The sequence below is a fragment of the Aptenodytes forsteri genome, unplaced genomic scaffold (assembly GCF_000699145.1).
Source record: "Aptenodytes forsteri isolate BGI_AS27 unplaced genomic scaffold, ASM69914v1 Scaffold96, whole genome shotgun sequence".
Taxonomy (NCBI): domain Eukaryota; kingdom Metazoa; phylum Chordata; class Aves; order Sphenisciformes; family Spheniscidae; genus Aptenodytes; species Aptenodytes forsteri.
Window position 1 is genome coordinate 1399794 of NW_008795029.1, and position 18684 is coordinate 1418477.

Here is an 18684-nt window from a genome sequence, read left to right on the forward strand (position 1 = left end):
CGGCCCGGCCGGTGGGGCCGCTCCCTGCCCCGGCAGCGGCGTCGCCGAGCCCGGAGACCTCCGCCGGGGGGCCGGCGTTACTTGCGGGCTCTTCTCTGCTTTGCAGGGGCGGCCGTCCGGCGGGAGGAAGCCCTGAGCCGAGCCCCCGGGCAGGGAAGGAGCGAAAATGGACATCTCGCAGCTTCCCAGCGCACGTATTTTTATTTGTCAGTAAGTAATTCCGCTCGGAAGGCTTTTGGAAATAACTCTTTTAAAGTCGTATTGTCACCTTTAACTGCAGGGTTTTACCACGTGCTTGTTTTGTGCCAGCTTAAAACAGTACCGTCCTTATTCACCTTTCCCTGCAGGGATCTGGGGCTTCTGCTGATCCTGATGGAAGTCGTGCTGTCAGCCGTCAAAGTGGATGCTGTAAGTAAAATGCCTTATGACTTTTACTGAGGAGAGGGGAGGAAAAAGCAGTTTCCTTGGTACCAGAAAGTGAGGAACTGCGTTTTCCTTTGCTAGATGGCTTATCTATCTTTCCGTTAAAAGAAACAACCAACAAATCATCTCTGCAAGCCTTACAGATTCCTGCCTTCAACGAAGTGTTTAGCAGAGTAGCGTAAGGCTTCAGTGTCAGGTTGTTTGAAGTATTCCACTGTTACTTTTGCTCAGGTCGGGTAATTTGTTAAAGCAATAGCAAAGCAAGCACCAGAACGTCTTCATTTTCATAAGAAAAGCACCAAGACAGGTGGAGAAGTTAACCTGCAGGTGAAATATCTTCGGTTAAGTACAGACCTCCTCTGAGGACTGAAAAGTTGAGGCTATGGCTTAATTTTACAGATCAGAGGCATGTTTATACATAAATTGTTTTTTAAATTAAATTGTTAAATCCAAAACCAAAAGTTAGTGAGTTAGATGCTATATGGGGGGTTGCGACTATCCACTTGAGGTGTTGGTGTAAACAGAAGATACTAAACTCTTGGGCCTTTGTCACAAGGATCTGAAAGAAGTGAGAGATAACATATGTGGGAGTGCAACACTTGCCTGTTATGAAGCTTGGTGAATTTAATGGGAAGATTTTCATTAATGCGAGTAGGCTTTGGGTCAGGCCTGGGTACTGCAGGCTGAAAGGTTGCTAAGGCGTGGCTTGTGGCTGCGTTTGTCAGCCACCGAGTGTGGGTAAGGCTCTGTGGTCACGTGCAAGCGGGACCTTGATTACATTTTTTCAAAAGCTATCCTACTTACATTTTAATTCTACTGTCTGCAACTTTCACCCGTTTTTTATGACTGTGCACTCCTTATAGATACCTGATGTGGTTACATCTGTGTGGTGAGATGGCATAATATATTAAGGACTGGGAAATACTAGGGCTTTTGCAACAGGCGTTGTGACACGGTAATTCCGCGCTCAAGCTGCAGTTGGCACGTAGAGCTTGCCCGTCGGTCTGCGTGGCTGGTTGGTCTCTCCACATCATGGCTGAGCGAGAGCTGGCAGGCTGGGGACCCACAGCCCCATGGGAAGGGACAGGAGCGAGCACCTCGAGTGTTACGTGCTACTCTTCTTTGCCATGTTTTGATTGAAACATTCTGCTGAGTAGCGCTGAATGGATGATAATATTACCACGCGCTATTGAAACCAGAGCGCGCTGGTGATGATGCAAGATAATGCAAGTGGTTTAGGCCCAGTAATGAAATCACTGGGATCAGTTGACATAAAAAGGTGGCATTTGTGGTATGACTCTTCTTTTTATGAAGTTGTGCTGTAGCATGCATAGCATGATACCTGAGCTTTAGCTATAGCATGGGCTAATTCATTCTCCTTCATGTTCTTGCTTGTAGACCGCAGGCTGTGGCGTTAATATAGAGGTATACTGAAGAGGTGTTCGAGCTGCCTCGGTTAGTGGATGCAGTCTGGTCATGGCTGCTTGACTCTCCACATGCTGTTTTTCCCAGAGGATCTTGGAAGAGTAAATTGGCCTGCTTGGAGGTCTAATTTCCCTGATTTAACAGTTCCTAAGGTGGTGGCTGCGTAGGAGATGAAACACCCCAGTGAATGTGAATGAGGAAGTTTGGTCATGTTTCCATGAAAAATTAGAGCCGCATTGCCACCAAAATATTTATCCCATTTTCCACTCGTATGCTGCTCCCTTCCCTTGGCCAGCACAGGTCTTTCTGTAGTCATGTGGTGAACTGAATTGGAAAATTACTTGGTTAAACTAATCAGTACCCCAAAAGAGAAGAGGGTTGAGAGCTAACTTTAGCCTGGATCAGATCACCGCTTGTATTCATAGAAACTTGGGCTGGCACGGGACTGGGAGCAGGCAGCTGGGGGTGGGAGGAGGGGTGGGCTTGCTCCTCGTGGTGACAGCTCTGGTCGAGTGTGTTTGCAAAGTGACAAAGTAGGCACGTGTGGGAAGCAGCAGCACCTGAGTAATTGCAGGTGGGTTGCCGGCAGTTGTATTCTTTATATTGCAATCCTGTTTTTCACATTGAATCTCCTACTATTTGTTACACAGATTAATGTGCTAATGTTATGAAGTTTTTTATTAGCTTGAATTAAAAAAACTGCTATGAATTATTAAAGTCTGTGGGACCAGATCTTAAAAGTCATGGTTCTGCCTGTGATGAGACAAGCAGAGCTGCTGAGTTTGAGACAAGCAGAGCTGCTGAGTTTGACAGCCATATATATATATGTGAACGAGTTACAGCTGCTGGAGTTAAGTGTTGTTGAATGAGTGAAATTGCACATAGGAAGAAACTGGAATGAGATTAAGGAGAAAGCCAGGAAGGAGGCAGAGAGAAGAGGGGAACTCAGAGCATTTGACTGTATGTCTTGCCTGGCAGGCTGCTGCTAGCTGTTAGGGAGATGGATGTTTCTCAGCAGAGAATGAAATGAGAGGAAGAAAAAGAAGGAGGATGTTTAGGATATCTGAGGACTGGGGAAGAAGAAATGGTGTCTCTGGCAAGAGGAGAGGATGCCGGTTGCAGGCCTGAAGAGAGCTAAGGAAGAGGAGTCCCTGAATGGAAATACTAGGAGAGACAGCCAAATGGAGTGGATCAGGCCCCGGTTATCTTTAGCACTCTTTGGCATACACTGGCTGGTGATGTTAAAGGCCTGAAATAACTTTGGAACTACTCTAAATTGTAGATTTAAGAATTCATGTGGCTTAAATAAAATTAAGTTGTGTTAACTGCCTGAAGTTTAGCGAAGTTTACAGATTTCTTCTCCCTCTTTCTGTCCCTGCAAATATATTGCATCCAAAATATAATTCTTGGATTTTTTTTTCTTTTCAGAGAGAATATAGCTTCCGCTAATGCTGATTTTTTTTTTCTTTTGTCTTGCCCAAAGCACACTTCTTCCTAAGTAGTTTTGTAACATTAGATTACTTTATTAGTGCCCCCTTATTATATTTTTTAAACTGCCCCTAATGAAAATTAACCCCCCCCCCCCCCCAAGCTACATTCTGGTGGGAGCAATGGAATCCCAGAAAAGAAGGGAATGACTGTCAGATAAAAGAAATAAAATTGAGAGAGAATAAGTTAGAATAACATTTGCAAAAATAACTACAAGTAACAGATCACAACTGACATTTAAGAAGGAGAACATACTTAGATATATAGCGAGATTTATATAGAAAGAAAATAGAGTCAAAGTAATGCATGAGATATAATTCTGTTGATTTCTGTGACATTGTAAGGGGATGTATTGGGGAGAATGGCATCAAAGGGGGAGAAGCAACAATCCTTAAAAACAGAGGATAAAACCAACAGTACTTTGTACTCCTTTCTATCGACTTCATAGTGAAATTAGGTTGCTGACATGGGTGCCTAAGTTACCGCTCTAAGTTACAATGTGTCAATGCTCTGTGGCTATCTTACATCCAGGTTTTCCCAGATGTGTCCTGTTTTATTCCATCTGGAAACTTTTCTCTGGTTGAAACAGGAGGGCTTTTTACGTTAGCCCAGGATTTCCAGGCTGAAAGAAGCCAGGGTGGAGTAATCACTCGGCCCATCCTGCTGGGCATTTCCACTGTGAATGTATGCACTAGGATCACAGTGTGCAAAATGTAATAGTGCATTCGTGCTGCCCGGGTGGCCTAGGAATGAATCGACAATCTGACGTATCAATTTCTTCTGCCACATTACTTAGTGCGTGCAAAGTGAATCCATCTCTTCCTGTACCAGACTCTCTACCTGTGCGCTGCTTCAGAAATAGCTCTGCCCAGGAGATCCCCCCAAAAGAAACGTCACAATCCTATTTTAGAACAACCTCATTTGAGGCATTTCCACACTGGCAGACATGGCTTACCTACGTCTGTTTCAGTAAGTGTACAGTTTGGCTCATCTTTGAGTAAAAGTGGTGTTCCGTAAGAAAATCGGACAGAATAATGATACCTTGCAAAAAAAACCAGCATTTTGGGGAGCCTCCCAGCATATCTGATCACTTTATTCAAAATTTCTTTGGACCCTGAAAGAATTATTGGGCAGTTCAGAGAGGACTCTTTCTACGTTCAGTCATGGAGCTGTGAAGAAGGGGCGGCTCCGTTAAAGAACTATGAGAAGTCCTGAGTGAAGGAGGTGGCATCCAGGAAGGCTACATAAGGCAAACCCCCTCGCTTTCACCGACACCAACAGCCATGCCTTGATCTGGCAGTGGTGTTTCCATGATGAGGGTCACAGTGCGCATCATGCTGTAGATGGGCAGCAGGATGGCCGCCCAAATGGGATTTTTGTTTTTTTCTTTTATCAGAGCCAGGATTTCACCTGTCAGCATCGTATGACGTCAGGCAGACTAACACACTCACTGCAAGTACTGCATACGTGGGAATGTAGTCATGGTCCATAGCTTTAAATTCCTTATTTTTGGTCCTTTCTTTCTCGTATGCTGTCTGCTCCACTCATCAGTAAGAGAGTTTCCTTAAATATCTCTTTCCCTTCTTGTTCTTCGAATTCTTCCTTGAAATTCGTTTTTGCTGCTATGCCTATGAAACCAATACTCATCCTAATTTCTTATTAATTAATCATTCTTCCTAGGAAGATTTCTTTTAAGAGCCATTTCGCTATGTCTGTGTGGATTAAATTAAAGAGACTATTCTTTGTATACAGTCATATCCTAACACTGATTCAAGTTGCTCATTCAAGGACTAAAGACAGGTTACACCAAAAGCAATATATTGTGTCTCCCTGGAGTTAGCGAGGAGGAGGAGGAGGTTCTCACGCATGTCCATGTTCTTTAATCTTTCAGTGAGGTTCTCGCGCATGTCCATGTTCTTTAATCTTTCAGTGCAAAGCCACACATGCATTCTTTACTCACTTTTTCTTGTGAGTAGGTCAGAAGCATGCTCAATGAATGTCTGCAGTAATATATTTGGAGTAATTCTATTTTTTAGAGTTATTAAATGGCGTATCATATAGTCATGCTGCATTTGGTAGGAGAAGAGACAGACTTCTGTCAGTTTCCCATATTTCTCTCAGGTTAAAATGTTGATACTGAGAGACAAGAACCCTGACAAGGTGAACTATCATGTAATAGAATGATCTTGTTATTTTTGTCACCTTACCCTAAAGGAAGCTGAAGCGGTTTCAAAAATTCAGCATTGCTTTTCCTTGAGCTTTTAAAGTAGCACATCTGGGTTTTATTGTGTAGTAATTGCACCGCAGGAAGTCTTTATGCATTATGGTACTAAACCTACCATGTATTTTTTAAATTTTGTGCAAGAAGTGATTTATAAGTCCAAACAGATTTGCCTTACCCAAAACGTAAAGCTGCATTGTGGCTTAGTAATACTATAACCAAACACATTTGTTATAAATATCTTAATTCAGTAGTTCAGAGCACAGTTTGTATTAGTGGATCTTTTTTTTCTTTTTGCAGTAATGAATTTCTTGTTTGAGACCAGACTACTCTTTATTAGTTCTTTGCTTGTGTTTTTCCAAGCCAAAATTTGGTCAAGGAGTGGAACATTCTTCATATTGTATTATACCGATCCAAGATCTTGGGAGAGTTCAAAGTTAATTTAGTAGCTTACAGTTACGATATCTTTGCTTGCCAAAGAAGGCAGCTTATCTTCTCTAACCCCTTCTCCCTTAGGAAACTAATGCCTTGCACTATTCGCAGTACCTTGTTTGCTCCTAAGGAGCAAAAAGCACAGTGAAATTTGCAGTATTTCCTGATGTTTATCAACAGTTATTTTCTTTAAAATGGCAGCAGCTAGTTGACAGCAGCAGTTGACTCAGCTCACAGTGAAAGTATGTGATTTTTATCATGCAAACATTTCTGAGTGACTAAGGACTGACATTGTTGATTTTCACATGCCCTTTTTTGTCCATTTGGAAGCTGAAGGTGCTGGTGTGGATGACGACCATGCAAGGGTAACTCCTTGTTTTCAGACCCTAGAAACGATGTGTAGCAAGGGAAAAGCTCTCGCAGAGAAGTTAATGAGCAAACTTGCGTTTGCATGAGTAATTGCACATACTTCAGCTGAATCATGTTTTTGCAGCACAGTTTCCCCTCTTCGACAGGCTGCCGCATCTTCTGAACACGTGTGGTTTTGCACCGTCTTTCAGTTTCTGCCTTTGCATTTGTACATACCAGGAACGAGGGGAGATGGGGCCGTTGTTTACTCAGCGGCAGCACGGGCTGCTGCCCTGTGTGGACAGGGGAGTCGGGAGGCAGGAGATGGGGGCTGGGGTGGGGAGGTGGGCAGGGCCCTCACCCTCCAGCGGGTCCAGGGGTGGTCACCGGGGTCAGACAGCCCTGGAGGGCAGGGCAGGGCCACGGGGATGGGCACGGGCTGAGGCCAGGCCGGGACATCAGCCCACAGGTGGAGGTCAGGGGAGCCCGTGGCCAGGCACAGGCATGGCTGACCACAGCTCAGGCCAGCACCAAGGCCCAGCGTTCAGCCCGAGCTCACAAGCTGCTGGTGGGCCAAGGGGGAAGCCCCACTTCTCACGGCCTTTTTCCCACAGAGCTCATTTCACACCCCTCTGCGAGGGAAGGCTGCACAGCTGCACCGGGAGCTGGCCCTGCGCCCGGGTGGCCGGCCCCGGGGTTCCCCTGGGGCGGGATGGGGGAGCGGGGCCCGAGGTGCTGCCAGTGGCGGAGGGGACCGGCAGGTCCCGCTCCCGCCCCGCCGGGCGGGGGGAGGCGGGGAGGCAGGAAACGTGCGCGCTGGAAAAGCAGACGTGTAAGTTTAAAATTCGGTGGAAATTTTAGGGAAATTAGCATGTTTTAGGAGGGCCAGGGCAGAATTTCAAAATTGACCAGCGCCTTCTGAATGAATTGAAATGGCGGCATTATTTGGCTTCTCCCAACAGAGTTCCTCAAAAAGGGACTTTTTGTCAAGAGAAAACCTCGATTTTCAACATAAATTTACCAATGAGTTCTTTTTTTTATTTGAGACGTGTGAGATCAGAAGAACATTTAGAACATATCGGTTACCAAGGATGTACAGTTACCGGGATATTTCAGGCGTCCTATTTATTCATAAATGATCCCAACCTTTATTTTGGAGTAGCTTTCTGAAGTCAGCAAGTAAAGATCATTCAGATAAATAGGGCTTGGCTTATTTTTGGCAGATCTTAGCTGCAGATCATGCCCACACCTCCTCTCACCATTGGTTGATGGAGCCAAGTAATAAATTCTTTACTCCAACTATTCTTTTCCTTTGTATTTCGCCAGGCTTTTAAAGGTTCTTTGCTGGTCAAAATTACCTTTTGACTGTATAATCAGGCTGTGTACAAAAAAGGGATGTCAGGCAAAGTGAAATATTTTGGATACAGCACAAGCCCTTCCATTTGTCCTGTTCTGCAGATGGGTTTTTTGGTTTGGTTTTTTTTTTTTCTTCTTATTGTTTGTGTCATTAGAAAACAACTAACTGCCTCAGGTTTAAGCCTTGTCCCAAAGCGCAGCTCTGAGCTCATGAGCGTTTACGTCCGACATGGCTCCTGGAGCTTGCATACCGGCCGGGCGTGGCCGGCCTCGGTCCTCGGGAGGCCGCAGCTCCTGGCTCAGCAGGAAGCTGATAGCCCTCGCTGCACCCCCGGCCTCCTGCAGAAACACAGGCTTGGAAACAAACCTGCTCTTCATTGGGGATTAAAAAAAAAAAAAAAAAAAAAGAAAAGAAAAAAGAAGAAGAAAAAAAAAAGCATCTGTACAAATCGGCGATTCGCTGCCTGTACCACAGGAGTCTCCGTTGTCAGGTCCTGCCCACGCTTGCTGCGCCTTGCAGCAGCGGGGAGCAGAATCGTTTCTTAAGGTAGTGGGAAACTGGTAAAGCTGAGCAGGCTTTCCCTGTCACGCTCGTGTGTGCCTTGCTCTCGGCACAGTGTTGGCTCCTACTGCTCTGCCTGTGCAGTCCCCGGGCATGCTGTAAACAGATGAGGAAAGGCATTTTTACATTCGAGCTGCAGCCTCGCCGACCCCGCGTAATTGATGTTCAGCCACCTGGTCCGAGTCTCACGGCATCCCAAACACATGTGCAGAGACCCCAGGGAGCTCCTCCGGGAGGAGAGCGGAGTTGCTTACTGGGGCTGCCGGCGTGTCCCGGGCTGAGCTGCAGCGAAGGGAGTGGGCAGAAAGGAATGCCGCTCCTGCACAGGGCTGGGAATAGCCGCTGGGGCCGCAGAGCATGGGAAGCCTGCATATCTCCCTGAGCCAGCAGCCAGAGAAACAGTCTGCTGGAAATGGCCCAAACGTCTCTGCATGACACTTGGAAAATCTTAAGTGACGCTGGCTGAAAGAAGGAAATGAACAGGGAAATTTAAGCATTTCCCTTGCGGTGTGGGGCTGAAGCTGGGTTTCCCCAGGTGCTTTGCAGGTGTGTGGTAACAGTAGGTATAAAGGAGTAGGTATAAAGTTGTCCAAATATTCTGTCCCCTGTACATGCCCACAAGGTAGCCACCACATCTGTTATCTCTTAACTCGCTAAAGTCTACGGGCTGCTTCCTCTCTGGCTGTGTCCCTTACAGTAAACGACAGAGTCCCAGGTGAATTCTCTGCCCTTGTGGTCAATTGGCGCAGCCTGTCCATGTCCGTAATAGTAATTAGCCTTGGTAATTAGCCTCCTAAGTTTCCAAAACAGGGTGGCCCCTTAGAGACTGCCTGTGGTCCTTAGATTATGCTGACTCCTGCACCATGCCCAAAAATGTCTTGAGGGAGTGCTGAAGCAAGGCAAGCGAAAGCTTCCTAGCCCAAGCAACAGGCATGCATGGGACCTTTCTGACACGAAACGGTACAGATGGTCAAGCTGCAGGGCATGGGGCTACTTAATACATTAATGTAGACAGGGAGCATGTGTGCCTCAGACTGTGTCAGATTAACTGGCTGGAAATCAGGGCCCATTCTCATTTCTCACATGCATCAGCGTATTCGGTAGTTTTACCTGAGTAAGGATGAAATAGAAGAACTGAGCTGTTTTACGGTTGGGTGCAGAAAATGTCAGGTAGCATTCTGAATACTTGTGGCTTGCTTAGCAATGGTATTGCCATGTCACCCTCTTGAGTGGGAAATTTATGCCAAGAAAAACCAAAACCCCTCCTGATAGTTTTGTTTTAAGCTTTATGTGATGTTTCATGGCATTATCGTGCCCTATTTGTTGATATCTACATCATGCAAGTAAAATAAAGGACAAAAATAAGCATGTAAATAGATGTAAATGGCAACTGGTCACAAACCAAATTGCAGAAGCAGAGGCATCAAAAAACCATTTACTAGTCCTCTTTGTCCTGCCTAAGTGTTAGGAAAAATACTCCTTGCCAAGGAAAGGACAGTGACTAGAGTATGTAGCACTTGGCTACATGCTCGTTTTCTGGTGGCTTCTGCAGCACTCCCCAGTCAGTTAGCGGAGAGTACGAACACTGCAATGCATCTCCTTCAACTGCCTCCCTCTCCTGAGAGATTTTCCATCTACATGGAGTGGTCAGATGAGGGGAATGGCAGAAATGTGCTCTTTTACCTTCTGGTTTTAGAATAAAGTCAAGGACGGGTGAATAGTAGAAGGTAGGGGGTTCAGTTGTCCTCATTTGATGTGAAGTGGGGTTTATCAGTTGTCAGTCACACAATGCCAGCTTCCAGTCTAGATTTCTTTCTTACTTTTCTATTCCAGTCTTTGCCTATGGCAACAGTTTTGATTTGTTTGGCGGATCACAGCCTTGCTGCCTTATCTATGAAGCTATTAATACTGCCTTTAAAAAAAAAAGTCTTCTGTAAGATAGTCTGCTTAACTTTTGCCCCAGTCTTAGAGCATAAGGAGAGGACTTCTTGGGATTCCATCCTTTCAGTGACCCAGGGACTAAAGGCATCAGTACTTATTTCCTATGAGTAAATAGACTTAATTAGACTCAAAGAGAGTGAAATATGGTACTATTTCCACACATCAAACTATCTATACCTGCATCCCTTCCAAGGAATGATTATTTAAATAAACTTAGATAGCCAATGAACTGGGGAACAATCTGGAAAAAATTACATTTCTCTTTAACGTTGATTTCCTTTTATGAATTTATGCCATCAAATTGAGATCCAAACATCTTATACCATCCATCCAATGCATGCTCTGACCAATACTGATCTGATTATTTTTCTGTGTAAGAGGGGAAACTTTAAACTCTCTTTGTTGTCACTGGTTCATAATAATCCTGTTTGTGCCTTCAAGGGGATAAGATAGTAGCCATTCTTGATAAGGTATGTTCTATAATCTAAGATGTTAGAGAACTTCAAGAAAATGTTACCTCTGCTTTCACAACTCTAATGTCTTGCTTGAGGTTTGTATTGTCCCTTAGGGACACAGTACTACATAGGGTCACCATTGAGTAGATGGGTGATTAGTAAGGTAGCTTGAGGCTGGATCATAAATCACTTCGAAGATTGGGACTGTAGTCTTGAATTTGTCTGAGTAAGGAATCCCTGTGAGCCCTACAGCAACATGCTTGCATGATCCTGCGCTGCTTAATAGGTATGCAGAGCTTCATGCTTTGAACCAGCTGGTCTGTTGGTTTTTTCCCAAGGAAAAACATACAGCAGTTACTGTGACCAAATCACAGGCAGTCAGAAACATCGTACTGGCATGTCAGGAGCTCTTTGTGTATAGAATCCAGTTTCCATGAGGTGGACTCCAGGCTTGTCAGCTGCTTCATTGGAAGTATACCATCTCAAATTGGGGATGATGTAATTTTTACTACTTCTTCAAGGTATTTCATTTTCATTTAATGTGATTTCCATGTTAGTCATATATCAGTCATTGTCTTCCATAAAGCCAGTAACGTGTAAACAAGGAGAGAGGAACTGAAGTACAGCCATCATTCATTATGAATGAGAGGTAGACTGAGATCCGCCCTGGCCATGTACTCTTCGCCTCGAGGCTACCAATCTTTCATTAGGCTTTTAAAAAAAATGTTCCATTAAGACAAGCACACATAACTTCATAGAATAGCACAATTAATTTTGGGAGATTAAAGTTCGTCCTTCTCAGGAGATAAAGGGATATGAAAATGCAGATGCCAAGTAGATTCACTACTTACCCTGCAGACATAGTCTGTAGAGAGATTACAGTGCTGCATGCAGATAATGGGCAACCCCATGGTAATCCATTCATCTATGCAGAAATGTCATCTCCCCAAACCCATTTCTGTACATGCAGAAGAAACAGGATTTTTTTTTACTTAAAGAGGGACAGGGACCTGCCTAAGTCTATTCAACTCTCATCTAAAGATCCCCCATTGTTTGTAGCTTTTCTGTAAACATAAATTTACTCTTTTCTTTGAGGAAAGTCCTATTCCTCAGTAGCTGAGAAGCCAGGCCTGGGACCATTCTGTTGTCTTTTTGTGGTCTGATTGCCCTGAAGTCGTTTCAGCTGCAGAAATCTTGCTGTTCAACCTCAGAATTTCTACTGTATCCTCCTACTTCCAAGTTTGCCTACTGTCAAAAGGGAGTAATGTTTTCCTATTAAAGGATATGGGAAAATGGTGAATTAAAATAAAAGTGCAAGGTTGTTGCTTGTTTTTTTCTTTCTTTTTTGGATGAAAGACCAACTCAGTTTTGCCATAGCTTGTAGAAATTTCCTTCTTTCTGGCACTTCAGAACCAAATGTAGTTTTAGACAGTCTGGTTAGCCTTTGCAGAGGGTCTGGTTAGTAACATCAGCTGTCCCTTGCATCTTTCAAATGAGCAATGTACATAAAGACTGTGCTCCAGAGCACAAGCAGGAAAGACTTCTGACCTTTTGATCTGATGATCTGTTCCCAAAATCTCTGCACATCCAAAAGCAGCAAGACAAATACCAGAAAACTTGGAGACCTGAGGAAAGGCGAAGCTCCAGCATTTCACAAGCAGAAGCGGAGAGCAGCTCCCTAAGGGTTCCAGCTGCAGGACAGAGCTCACGACTGAGCCTGTGGGAGACCTGGAAATGCTGGCCACTGTAGACCTGCACAGCTCTCCTCCTTCGAGCACGAGTGTCAAACTGTCCATCAGCCTCTGCAACAGCAGAGCCACACAGACTGTCTTAAAACAACCCCAACATGAGAGCTGTAGTTGACTAACTAGGGAGCGTGAGCAAGTCAGGACTTGCTGCCTGTCTGTCCCCGTGGTGTTGGTCTTCCTGCAGCCATGGTGCAGGTGAGCCATGGCACAGGTGAGCCATGCCCCAATCTACGTCATATAGTAGGTGCTTATTGCCTGGCCAAGCATATGGAGGAGAAGGAACTCATTCTCTCATTCTCGCTGTTGGCATGTAAGCAGGCTGTTAATCGTTTTCTCCTCTAACATTCAGTACACACATCCATGCCACAGTTGCATTGCGTTATCTGTAACACCCCTCAACTTTGAAAATAACAGGGAAAGAAATGTTATAGCCTTCCACTCTCACAGCAGCACACTATTGCCTGCTCATTTCCATCACTACAGGTAACTGAGCTGGCTACCTTGCCATGATAGAAGTTACTTTCAGTAAGCCCTGTGTTTCTGCAGCTATAACTTTCCTAATGAATTCCTCTAGCAGGTTTTACAAATACATTGCAACCCACGCTATGCAGGCCAGATACAGTACCCAAGGTGGGTCATTTGAAACTAGGTTTTTGAATCTCTGTGCTGCATTGCTACGTGCTGCATTAGACATGCCGCAAAAGGTCACACATTTCCAGAAAGTATATTCAGCATGCTTTGTGAAGACTTAGCAGTATGAGGTCTTAGTATATTATCGCATGGATTCTGTCTAATTATTAAGGACATGTGACCAATTGCTTTGAGTCTAAATAACTAAGGCTGAACAACACAATACTTTCCTGGCTTAACTGTTTTGTAATGATTAACTGCAGTGTTATGAGACCCATTTCATGCCACCAGCTTTTAAGCAGAACAGCATGTTGTCTTCAACAGAAAATTCTAATTTAAGTTGGAGCTATCAAATGGTCTAGAGTTTTCAGTCAGTTTTTAAAGTGAGATTGCAGCATATTTGTAGAAACCCCCTTTAAATCAATGAATTTGAGCACACTTTGGATCAGGCCGTAAGCATTTGACCTTTTCTGTTGGTTGCTGGGAGATGCAACAGAACACAATAGGATTGACTGAATTTAATGTTCAGGGTAACAATTAATAGAAATGCTGCCTGTGTGTGCTGACAGTGGGGTTTCATGTTAATCGTTACTGAAGTTCTGCTTTCTGAGCCTCCCTCAGGTAATAATGAGTGACTTAACATTACGTATGTCGTTTGGCCTTCCTGGTTTTGTAGTTGTATGTCATATCTCTTTGTCTGAGCTGAGAAATGTTTTACTATAAGCAGGTTCAGCTTTTGATTTCTAGGAACCAGAAGTTCAGAATAGGGTCCTGGAAGAGTGAGTCAGAATATGTCCCTAAATTTCCCTCCTACATTTCTTTTCAACCAGTGAAGTTATGTCTGGGGTTTGACTTAAATAATGATCATGCGAGCAGCCAGCCGGGAATTTTATTCATTTCAGTCCTATGACACTCCACCACATTACACTTTCTTATGTAAGATTTACAGCACTAAACTGTTAGGTCTTTTATCTCTCATCTGCAATCCTTGCCTACCATCAGTTGAAAATCCAGACTCAGTTCGATAGAGTACACTTGGTTCATGTGGTGTATTGGTGTAAAGAAAAGCATGGAATGTATAAAACAAAACAAAACTAATATTTATAACGTAGGCTGTGAGAATTTCCTGAATTTAATTTGTGTTTGAATTACAGTGCCAGTTTTAGAGAAACGTCCCATCTGTATTTTTTGTTTTTCTGATGTCTGAGAGTCTATCACAGCCCTTGCTAAGTTGTTCCAGTAGTTGATTACTCTTACAGTAAACAAACACAGATGTTAGACCACATTGATCTGGCTTTAAAATCTGTCACTGAGCTTTTGTTTTACCTTTGCAAGGTAGATGAAAGAGCTCAGCATTACTAGTTTCATTATGCAGATACTTTCAGAGAGATACATATGTGGCTTGTAGCATTTAACCCATTTTGGAGCGTTACAAGGCCGGACATGGAGCTGAGAGAATGGCACGTCCATGATGTCTGCCACCATTGCTGATGACAGTGGTATCTGGTGAAACAATTGTTTTAAACCCCTATTCCCATATTCTTCTTATGAAGCTACATAGATGAACCTCCTGCAATTTGTCACTAAAGAAGCCTTTATTTCAAGTCTTTGACCAGTCCCTATGACTTTTCTCCAAGTCCTATTCCATTCATACTTGAATTGTCAGTCACAACTGGACCAAGTATTTCATTAGTCTTAACTAAGAAAATTGCATAACCTCCTTATTTCTATTCAGTACTACTCAGTTTATACGGCCAAATGTTGTATTATCTCTTTTCACTGAAGTGTGGTACTGGGACTTCATGTTGAACTGACAGATTATCAAGACCCTGTTACGCCTCTTGTCAGAGAAACAGATACCCCAAAAAGACTCCCTCTTACTCTGTGTGCCCCAAGGTTCTTTGTTTATGGATAAGAATTTACAATGGGCAGTGCTTAAATGCATTTTCATTGCTCCCATTTTAGCATTTAATCTAGATTGTACCTTATTTTATAGTGCCCCATCTTCATCACATCAATTACCTTTGTCACTGAAAATGTTACACTTTTTTCCCTGTAACTTATACAACTGCTAAATAGCACTGGGTGAAGAATCAGTCATTATGGGGTGTCACCAAAAACCCACGTCTCTAACTGAAATTTCATCTGACACTTAGCAAAATACCTATTTTAAACCCATTTAAGGTATATGGTGTTGATTTTGTTGGATGGTAATTTCCTCCGTGATTCATAATCAGAATGTCATGCAGCATCAAGTCAAAGAGTGATGCAGTGAAATTGTTACCTTTGTTACTCCATGAGAACAGTTTCAAGAACAGATTTTCTCGTAGTTCTTAGGTATTATTTAATTGTATAAAACTGTAAGTATACATACCTTCCATAAAACCCATGGACCAGGTTATCCTATCACTGATGCTTGTAATTCCCCTAGGGATGATAATCGGATTTTGCAGATGTAACTGAAAGGCAAATATGTCCCTGTATGTATGTTGGTATGCAAAGAGCATCGGAAGCATTCTTGCCTTCAGGATAATTACAAAATTGCTTCCTTTTTTGTCATCCACCCATGATGCCATCTAATTTTATGTTCCTTGGCTGCTAGCTGTTAGCCTCATTAACCTTACTTGATAGAGCGTTCCAACATTTATGATTCTCATGTGAAAAATGCTTCCTGACGGCTGGAATTTGTTTTTCTTTAATTTCTACCTTTGCCCTCTTGTCCTATTATGTGTACTAAGCTGAAAATAGTAATTTGAGATTGGTGTGCCTACTCCTTACAGTGTAATGAATTCCAGTTAATTCTCTTGCCTTTTCTTTCCCTTAAGACAGTTGTGGTGATTTAAAATGATTTAACCAACAATCCTACTTATTTTCACTTAGGTCCCTTGTGTTTTTACATTTAATAATAAATTCTTCTGTGGAAGGAAATGAGGAAATTCAGATATGTATCATTCATCAGTTGGCCTATTTCCACAAACGTCACATTACCCTGATGTTGCTACCTTCATTGTCTTATTTGGCATGTGGAGTAGGGCCAAGACGCTGTTACTGTGGGCAGCATAACTTGACATTTGTAAGGTTAAAATTTCATCAGTCAATGCAATTTTACTCTACACAGTGGCAAAACCCTAAATCTTAAATCTAAATCCAGTTCAGCTAGCCGTAATGATTATTGTCAAATTTGCAGTGGTGGGAAGTATGAATTTAATCCCCATTCACAAATAAAAGGGGTTTTTCCCCTTTTCGGCATCATACAGAGACTCCTCTATACATACATTCTACATTGGTAGCAGCAGATCTTTCCAACCAGCACAGGGCAGCACTAGAAGTACCACTGCAAAGGCAGGCGGTAGCTCCACAGGAACAGAGGCAGGTATCTCTTTTTATTTTTGTTACATTTTCTTACAGTTTTGACATTATAAAAAGGTTGGATATCGGTCTGTTAAGAGCTGCTAATACAAATTAAGGATTGGTCCATAATGCAGCATCTTTTCTTTATATGGATGTGGATTCATTTGAAATTTTATGTGCTTTTGGGACAGAGTGCATTGTACTCTGGGAAGCCTGCAGTATTTTCTTAACACTAATCAGAAAAGCTACCACACTATTTCAATTAACTTCTTTAAGATTATGTTAAGTTCTTTAAGTTAAGCTGGTCTAGAGCTTGGTGGGTTTTCTCTTTTCTTTCTTTTGTTTACTTTGTTGTTTCCTAATGCGGGCTTCACAGGGTGAAGAGAGAAACTCAAACTGTGATACTTGATACCTAAGAAAAGAGGTCATCCCATTGAAGAAGAGAATTGTTTACAATTGTTTACAAACAGTTCTCTCCAGTTAGACTTTTTAATTCAGTTTGTAAAGGATGACAATGGGAATAGGAAGAGGAGATCATATGTTACCTAACTGGGATGTTTGTGATAAAATAATGCAAAGAAACAAACATAGTGTACTTAGAAAGTGCAGCCGTTCTTGGACTGAAGGGATGAAATTACTGTTACCACTCATTGGAAAGTATTATGTTGTAAAGTTCATCTCTCTGGATGCAATTGGCTTGGGGGCTGTTTCCTCTTTTGAGTTTACAGTTTTCAAAATCGAGAGTTTGTTTGATGACCTCCTCCTTAAAAGAATATTATGCAACCAAGTACTCGCTTCTTTGGAAGTGGTTATTTTAGCATATCTTGGGACATATGCACCTTTTTCTGAACTCATGAGGAAGCACACAGTAAAAGCAGTTTTGGCTTTACTATTTAAAACCTATTCTTAAGAGTCCACCTTTTGGCTGAGGTCCTACTTTCTCTATAGAGAAGGTATTTTCTGAAAGGTTATCTTGCTTGGGACAAAGTTAGTGAGTTAATCAAACTGTAAGTTTTCCCTATCTGTACACGCTTGTCTAATATATGTCATTCATCCTGCGTGGAAAATGATCCCTTCTTTAATTATACTCTAATAACTCACAAAATTTAGTATCTTTCAAAGTTTCCTTTTAGGGAAAGTAATTTTTTTTCAGCCTATTAAAGAATACCATGCAGATAGATAATTCCAAATTTCTTCTTTTGCAAAAATAACCATAGATCACACATTTGCTGGAAAGAAGGTTATACTACCAAAAATAAGTATTTACTGAGTCAAGCATTCCAGTGCCAAGTTCTCCTGGGAGGTATCCCAAGAAATAGAAGGAAGCGTTCCCTCAAGTACTGTAAATTTAATGGTTATGATATAATTATAGGATCTCCTGGAACCTTCATTATAGAAACTAATTCCACACTTACGACATTAAAATGAAGCTTCTCAAATAAATTGAAACGTTATCAGGCATACTTTTCTAATCCTTGCATTTCTTTTCATACTTCTGAACGTATGCCACAGACATCCATCGCTCCTTTGGCTTGCTGCTAATCTAAGAATTTCTCCATTATCGCCAGGAAAAGTGAACAAAAGATGCTCTGCAGCTGAAAACCTTGTTGCCTACTTGCTTGATGTAAATTGTCGACCTGATAAGCTCATTAACACAAGGTTTTCCCCTTCATAATGGTCAAAGTACTGCCAAGAGTAAATGTCCAACGTGAGATGCTTCAGAGAAGCCAGGTTTTTAAGAGGCTTGGCTTCGCCTCACCCAGCGTTAGCCATGGAAAGGCTCCGCAGCAGGTCTAGGCTGACTGTTGGGGAGGAGGTACCCACCGGGCACAGCTGAGCCTGTTGAATGGTGGGTGTCTGGACAGGCACAACAGCTGGAATCCACTTGTCCTCTGGAGATGTCTGTGTCTCTTCCCTGGTTGCACAGGCAGCAATGAGTGTCAAACAGGCCTTTCTGAGGTGTCTCAGCAGCGCACATGATCTTCCAGGTATCCATAGCCACTTGTCGTTTAGAAAACACTGCTGGCCTGTGCATGTTAACATGGACTCAAGTCTTTGCCTCCAAGCATATTAAATCTCCAGGCTCTTTTATTTATTGTTGTGAGGCTTTCGTTTGTAATGAACCTGCAGGGCACAGCTTAGCTGTGTTGCATTGCGATCACACGCCTGTAACGAGAAACATCTTCCTCCTTCTCAAATGTATCTCTGGGGCGAGCTACCCACCGGGGGAAGCTGCTACCGGCTGCCAGCAGCTATCAGCGTCTGCCACGGCCTCTCCTGACGTGGCTTTGGCTCAGCCCTCGC

General features: G+C 43.0%; 1 protein-coding gene across 2 annotated transcripts in view; it reads left to right on the forward strand.

Moving 5' to 3' along the window:
* Nucleotides 1-117: 117 nt before the first annotated feature.
* The window catches only part of COL4A2 (collagen type IV alpha 2 chain), a 154810-nt gene continuing 136243 nt past the window's right edge, over nucleotides 118-18684 (forward strand). For both annotated transcript variants that reach the window (XM_009276054.1, XM_009276055.1), the window contains exons 1-2: nucleotides 118-210; nucleotides 348-408. In XM_009276054.1, the coding sequence (XP_009274329.1) occupies nucleotides 167-210; nucleotides 348-408 (105 nt within the window). In that variant the 5' untranslated portion in view covers nucleotides 118-166. The remainder of the gene's footprint in view (nucleotides 211-347; nucleotides 409-18684) is intronic.